Source organism: Curcuma longa, chromosome 14, assembly GCF_044706935.1.
Source record: "Curcuma longa cultivar G26 ecotype Majalengka, Jawa Barat chromosome 14, ITB_CL_G26_1.1, whole genome shotgun sequence".
Classification (NCBI taxonomy): Eukaryota; Viridiplantae; Streptophyta; class Magnoliopsida; order Zingiberales; family Zingiberaceae; genus Curcuma; species Curcuma longa.
Window position 1 is genome coordinate 4,509,682 of NC_133874.1, and position 7,522 is coordinate 4,517,203.

The window sequence follows — 7,522 nt, forward strand, 5'->3', positions numbered from 1 at the left end:
GCGTGACGACCGTCGCGTGGACTGGGGGGCGGAACCGCCTATTTTATAATTTAATTATTTAAAATTTCTTTTATAATTTAAAATTTCTTTTCGACATAATTCATCTTGAATAAATTTAAATATGTCAAAATTAATTCTAAATACTTATTTTTAAAATATTAAATTTTGTGAATTCAATAAACCCTTAATGGGTCTTTATTATTTTTTTCACGCCTAACAAATATCATAAAAAATAATATAGATACAAGATAAAAAAAAATAATCTGGTGTATAAATCTCTCGTTAATTTTAATTATTTTTCATAATTATTTTAATTGAATATAGAAAAATGTTTGAACTTAGATCCCATTGAGGGAAAATTACACCAAAAATTATATATATGTGCAATGGAATGAACAATGATGGGCAAATTAAGGGAAGATACTAATGAATCCCACCCCCGCTCATTCTATCTTTCTTATCCGAACAAAAGTAAGGGCCAGTAGAAACTGTCATGGGTAGTTGTCACATGCCCATGACAGTTGTTTTAAGTCAAATTTTCGTCGAACCTCATGGGAGACCAACTTTTAACGATGGCATGGTTGGATAACATCTTGACAACACTACATCAATGTAGACCCGACCATAGATCGGATCTGAACTAGAACCGACTCTAATTCAATTTTTTTTATTATTTTTGACAGTTGGATTAACCAGCAGTTCCGACTACTACTACTACAACAACCAAGCATTATCCCACTAAGTGGGATTGACTATATGGATCTTTTTACGTCATTGGACTCTATCCCCTACTATATCATTATCTATACTTAAATAAATTTTATCTTATTTTATTGTTGCTAACCAAGTCTTTTTTAATCTACCTCTTCCCCGTTTGATGTGCGTATTTGTCATAGTTTCACATCGCCTAACTGGAATATTTATTAGTCGTCTAAATACATATATGTACCATCTTAAACGTGTCTTTCGGAGTTTTTCCTTAATAGATGCAACTCCGACTTTCTCTTTAATGCTCTCATTTCTTATTCTGTCCATCCTCATATGCCCATACATTCATCTTAACATCCTTATCTTTGCAACTTTCATCTTCTACTCATGTGCTCGAGTTATAACCTAGTATTCATCGTCGTATAGCATAGCAGGTCTAACCACTGTTTTGTAAAATTTCCTTTTAAGTTGTAGAAAAACTTTACAATCACATATATAAAACACCTGACGCTCTCCTCTCTCCTCCATTTCAATCATCCTGCTTGTATTCTATATAAAACATCTCTCTCAATCTCTCCATCGTCTTACAAAAATGACCATAAATACTTAAAACTCTCAGTTTTAGACAACTCGATATCTTTTATCTTAACAATTATCTCATTATGTCTAATATTGTTAAACTTAAATTTTATATATTCTATTTTTACTCTATTAAGCTTCAAACCTTTCACTTCTAGTATTTCTCTTCAAGATTCTAGTTTAGCATTGACTCCTTCACGTATCTCATCTACCAAAACAATATCTACAAACAACATACACCACAATACTGTGTCTCGAATGTGTCTTGAATTCGTCATGGGCGAAGTTAACTAGCGATTCTGACTATTTTTAAAAAATATCTTTAAAAAAATAAAAAATAAAATAAAACTTTAAATGTTGATTAATCCAACAGTCAAAACTTTAAAAAAACTAAAACGGTGACCTTGGGGTTTTTTATTATTATTATTTTTATCAGCAACACCTAGTGCAATAAGATTTGATTATTATTGTTGTTGTCTTTTTTTAATGGTTAAGATTTGGATTCAAGTCTCCACTGAGCATGTGGCATCGATTTGGATTCAAGTTTCCACTAAGCATTTAAACGATAAGCACAAAATCGAGATGAAGCGAAAGGAGTTATTCACCCCACCCCCATCTAGCTCACACCAATCCTAACAGATTAAGTATGCAATAACTAGACAAGAGATTGATGGGTTAAATTATTTAGTGCACACTTAGCAAGTCAAACAACCTCCGTGACTTATATAGCAAAAGCTTCAATGGCTCTCTATTTTGCTTGCCTAAAGTTGACTAATTAGGCATAATTAAATGTCTCACAGTCAACAACTAGTTAACCAATAGATTGGAATTCCTATCTAATCAACTATTCGAGAATTTGGTCGATTGAAGCCCAAACAGAAATATTCTATTCTCTAAATTCATGTGTTTAGTCAACTCCTAAGTTGACTTAACACTTTAATCGAATGAGTTTCACCTTCAATTAATTGAATTTGCTCAAAGATTCCAACCACCCTAATAAGTTTACACAAATCTCTAGATAGAACTTGTCAACCACAACTAAGAATTTAATGCCTTTTGGCTTTTGATCAAAGGTTTCCTACAAGTCACTAGGTATTTTAGACTTCTATCTAGTCATACATATCATCTCTATTGAAACTATCTAAAAATGTAAACCTAAGAATACACTTCACTTGTAACCTCCTCACATAGCTTCCAAGTCATCAACCTCCCATCATCCCTTGATGATGTTGTTTGATGACTCAAATCCAAGATTATATTTCACTCGTAATCTTTCACGACTCTCATACCTCCAAATATTCAAACTTGTTAATATTTTACATTCCCCTTGATTTTTCTTGTGTCAAATCCTCGATACCTCTGATGCATCAAACCCTCAAAGTTGTCTTCCTTTGTGATTCACTTATGAAGTCCATTTTTTTTTTGGTAATCCAAATATACAACTCTTACGATCGGACTAATCTTCGAGATAATTGACTCGGTCACATAGAAGTACATCTACTATTGAGTTTCCTAGAGTACACCTCATTGAAAATTTCTAAGCCTTTAGAAGATCTATACCATTTTTCACCAATCACATATAAGTTCACTTAATTTGTTGTAGACCGTTAAACCAACAATCACACATGTTCCTTATCCTATACTTCACTTTGGTGAAAAAAATTTTTTGTCTCTTGAACATATATCACACCATCCTTCGTCAATCACCTTTGAGTCCAACTCATTACAAACTTTTGATTCATAATGCATAACCATCCAACCAACTTGATTGCTTCAAGTTATCCATCACAATAACTCGACCAACTCTTCAAACTTCATGTCTACTATGCAAAGTCCTTACACACGTAATACACACATCAATATCAAAACATAAACCTAACTTAAACTCCTTACTAAATACATCAAAACAACCACTTCGGAGTAATATTGTTGCATCAACAATTCTCCAACACTAATATGTTGTAGAGTTAAGCTATAAGAAGTTACATTGTTTTTAGAATTATCTCAAAATTTATTCTTAGGGACTAGAAAAGTACATGAACTATAAGAATGGATGAGCTGAAGTTCTTAATGAGCGCAAAGGCATTATATATAGTGGGATACTAATAATGCATCCTTGGAGAATTCACTATGATGCCAAAATATTGAAGGTCTAAGCAACTTCCTAAAGTACTTATGATTCATAACTTTCAATTGCATATAGTCAAGATCATATGTGATATATTTTTTTAGTAGATTTTCATAAATTAAAGGTTCAAATTTAAGACATGTATAGTTCATTTTTAACTTATATGAAAATATGGTAGATCGACTTTGATCAAGCAAATTTATTGAAAGTATATTACTTTAAGCCTTAATAAATTTTTATTTCTTCTACATTTGGTTTAGTTGAAATTATTGGAATTATTATAAAATTCAATGATAAGGTTCTTATTTAAAAAATAAATAAATAGTTTTAGTTTGAAGTTTGAAAATTTATCTTGTAACCTTTTCATGATTATATTTGTGATTGGTGGATAAACATTATTGGATGGATATTAGGTTTGTTCAATCTAATTAAATTTATTTTATGTATATAAATAGATTTGATGAACCTAAATAAATTAATTTAGGTTTGTTCAAAAAGAGTGAGTTTGATAATTTTTAACCTCTTTTACTTTGGATATTGAGTGAAGACCTAAAAATTCATTACATGTTAATTTTTTTCTAAATTTATCACTAACACATTACTAATTCTTTATCATGTGTTTCTTGAGGTCGATAATCAGATATATATTAACAAAAGAGAAGAAAAAAAACTATCATACCTCTACACTTAACTATATATCTTATAGATCTCTACACTTAACTATATATCCAACATCGATTGATCCAAATGGTGCCATTAATTAACATCATTCTCAACTAGTTCCATTGGGGAGAAGTTATATCCAAATTAAATGGCTTGCATATTTTCATAAGAGGTATTAAAACCTTTTTCATTTCATAATTAATTTCATTCAAAATCTAGATCTAGTCGAATTTTCTTATAAGAATAGTAATATTCCAAGAATATATAGTTGATGCAAAAGATGATTTCATGATATAATTAATTGTTTATTTAAAACAAATTTAAAAGTGTTAGAGATTCCATAAATTGGATGATATATAGGAACTAACTAACTTGCAAAATAATTCAGTCAAAAGAATGTGAAGAAATTAAAGGAAATACACATGCACTACATATATATGCAGCATTGAATAAAGAACAAGTTAAATTACTACTTCTAAGCTATATATAATTTAACTAATTAACACTACTTTGCGAAAATTAACCTTAATTATCTTTTTCTCCTTTAATTAATCATCCCAAAGGAAAGGAAAAGACAACATATGCATCATTCACATGCATGCATGCATGCCTAGAGCAGCTAGCACTCTCACATTCTTTGTCCCTTTACGACTTCCTTTCTGCAAGTCCTCTAAAAATGATCAATGGCATCATTGTTCAGTGCTCAGTAAGGTCAATGCACAACAAGCCAATTAATCAAACCATATTTTTTTCCCAAATAAATGTTCTTATTTTTCTCAAGTACTTAGTTATTACTCAGTTGCACTAAAGGAATATATATATAATTAAGTCTTCACCCAAACCATATGATGATTCATGTTGCTATAATAACTATGCATAGTACAACAATCACTTGAAGCCTGTGAAGTCGACCTTACCAGCATCTGAGACAGTAGGGTTAGGGTTACAATTCCACCACTCCCACAGCTTCTCTGAGATCATGGGCAAGGACAAGTACTGGTTGAGGGGAGGCTGCAGTATTTGCTCGTGAGGCGGATGCAGCAGTACTAGTTGGTGGCCATGGTTTGGTCGCTGATCCATCATCGTCGACAAGCTTTCGCCGTTGCCGTAGCCTGTTATTGCCCTGTCGAGCTCGTCGGAGATGGAGTACTTGGTAGCGGAAGCGAGGAGATCAGGGAATAACGGTGGCGGCTTGGAATGGTACTGATGAGCTAGTGAGCTGGTGTCTTCCTCCATGGATGCAGTCGAGCTCAGTGAGTTTGCTACCGAGGCGGCGACTGTCGTCATCGTCGACCCGTACATGATGGGCAGGGAGGGTAACAAGTCGCTGATCTTTTCTGGCGGTTTTGGTGGCGCCAAAGAATGCAGTAGGGCGGCCGGCGGCGGAGGAGGGTGCTTTTTGTCGGTCGGAGAGAAAGCAGCGCCTTGGGAGGAGGAGGAGGGTGGCTTGGGGTTTAGGGTTCCGGGAAGTTGCTGGCAATGGTCTTCCACTCCAGCTCTTTTGTACACGCGACAGAGTGAAATTTCAGTCTGCAATCAAATTCATTAACCTTTTTCCACTTTTAATTAATCTGCTGAAGAAAGAATCCCACGAAGTAGGGAAGGGAACATCTAGCAAATTGCTGAGAACATCTAATGAATTAATTAACAAGAGAGATAAAGATCGATAGATCGATCTGACCTTGTGAATGTGATAGAAGGGATGAGAAGTGTGATCTGCAGTGGTGTGTGGCAGGCGGTACTCGTTCATGATCCAGCTGCTGCGGACTCCCTTGGGCGCCTTCCCGCCGTAGAACACCAGAGTCTTCTTCAGCCCGATCGGGCGCTGCCCGGCCTCCCCCTTGACCATCCGGTCGGCGCCGGTGGCCTTCCAGTACCCCGACCGGGTCACCCTGTTCGGCCGGTCGCCGTTCCGGTACTTGCGATCCCGCGGCACGTAGAAGTACCACTCCTTCTCCCCGATCCTCGCCATCTCTGCAGGCCACACGCACGTATAATATCAAAATTATAGTTAGTAGCATGCAGATCGATCGCATAAAATATATTTATATATGTCGAGAATTGAAACCGGGGAGTTCCCATGGGTCGTAGCTGTAGAGGTCGAGGAAGGCGATGAGCTCGACGTTGAAGCGCCGCCCCTCGACCTTCCTCCTGAGGTAGAACTCGATGAGCTCCTCCTCCGTCGGGTGGAAGCGGAACCCGGGCATCACCAGGTCGTGCTCGTGCCCATCTCCCCGACTGCCTCCTCCGCCGCCGCCGCCGTCGTCTTCTCCAGCCCGCATATCTACGACCGCCGCCGCCGCCGCGCACACTTCCTGATCGCGGAGAAGCTTCATTTTCTTACACGAAAAAAAAAAAGTGAGGAGGAGGAGTTGAATTAATCTTAATCTTGGCGTGTGTGGTGAAGTGGAGGAGGTGATGCTGCTGGCTGCATGCTGATGATGGCACACGTACATTGTGGCATTATTAGAGAGTGGTGAGGGGAGATGGATCGGAGGAGGGCCTACACGGAAAAAGGTACCGGAGGCGTGTTTAATGCCAGTGGCTAGCTAGCTAGCTTCGCTAGTGGATGGAAGATGATCAAGATGGGGCAGGACGGACGGCGATGGAAGACGACGTGAAGCTGCTGCAGTCATTAGGGCTCATATACGATACGAGCGAATCAGAAAGCTAAAGATAAATAAATAAATGCCGTTAAATTTTTTTTTGAATATGTAGATTAATTAATTGGAGTATAATTAATGAGGTATTTATCGGTGTATTTGATTAATTCATAACCAATGGAATTAATCTTTAGCGGCCCTATCGATTCCCTAATATATATGTGAGGAATAGAACATTATCTTGATTTCGTTAAAATTTAATTGCTTATTACTTTAATAAACTTGTTCTGTAATAACCAACTTTAATCATAATCCATTCTACATGGTATATATATATATATATATATCTATCTATTTTAAAGGCACAAATGGATCAGATCCTAAGCCTCATTATTGCTATATAGGACTAAGAATAGTAATCTTAAAATTCATATGGAATTATATGAATTCTTTATGAATGATAAATAGTAATACTAGATATTGTAGAGTCTATAAAATTACTTATATAGCCTCCCCAAATGATATAGCTAGTGACAAGGTGTTTAAAAAAATTAACTAAGTACTGATGGTTCAAATCTCAATTATAATACATTGTAAGATATTTTTCTTCAATGAGATAAAAAATTTAAAATGATATTGTTATTGTTGAACTTTTAAATTTATCTGATAGAAGAATTAAGGTGAGAATCTGAATATCTAAATTATTATTATTATTACTTATATTAGATGGAGATGGAACATTTCGGTTTATCATCCTCAACAACTTTATTAGCCACAACAGTGATCGTGTTGTTTGAGTGTTAAATTTCTTCTACATTAATAAAGTCAGAAATTTTATAAA

The 7,522-nt window shown here is 35.5% G+C and overlaps 1 protein-coding gene across 1 annotated transcript; it reads right to left on the minus strand.

The window, feature by feature from the left end:
- Nucleotides 1-4,783: 4,783 nt before the first annotated feature.
- LOC141845299 (uncharacterized) lies at nt 4,784-6,442 on the minus strand. Its single transcript, XM_074733363.1, has 3 exons — nt 6,147-6,442; nt 5,760-6,052; nt 4,784-5,608 (listed from the first exon to the last, which is right to left on the minus strand). The coding sequence occupies exons 1-3, from the start codon at nt 6,412-6,414 to the stop codon at nt 4,967-4,969; spliced, it is 1,203 nt and encodes a 400-aa protein (XP_074589464.1). The 5' UTR covers nt 6,415-6,442; the 3' UTR covers nt 4,784-4,966.
- Between the last annotated feature and the right edge of the window lie 1,080 nt (nt 6,443-7,522).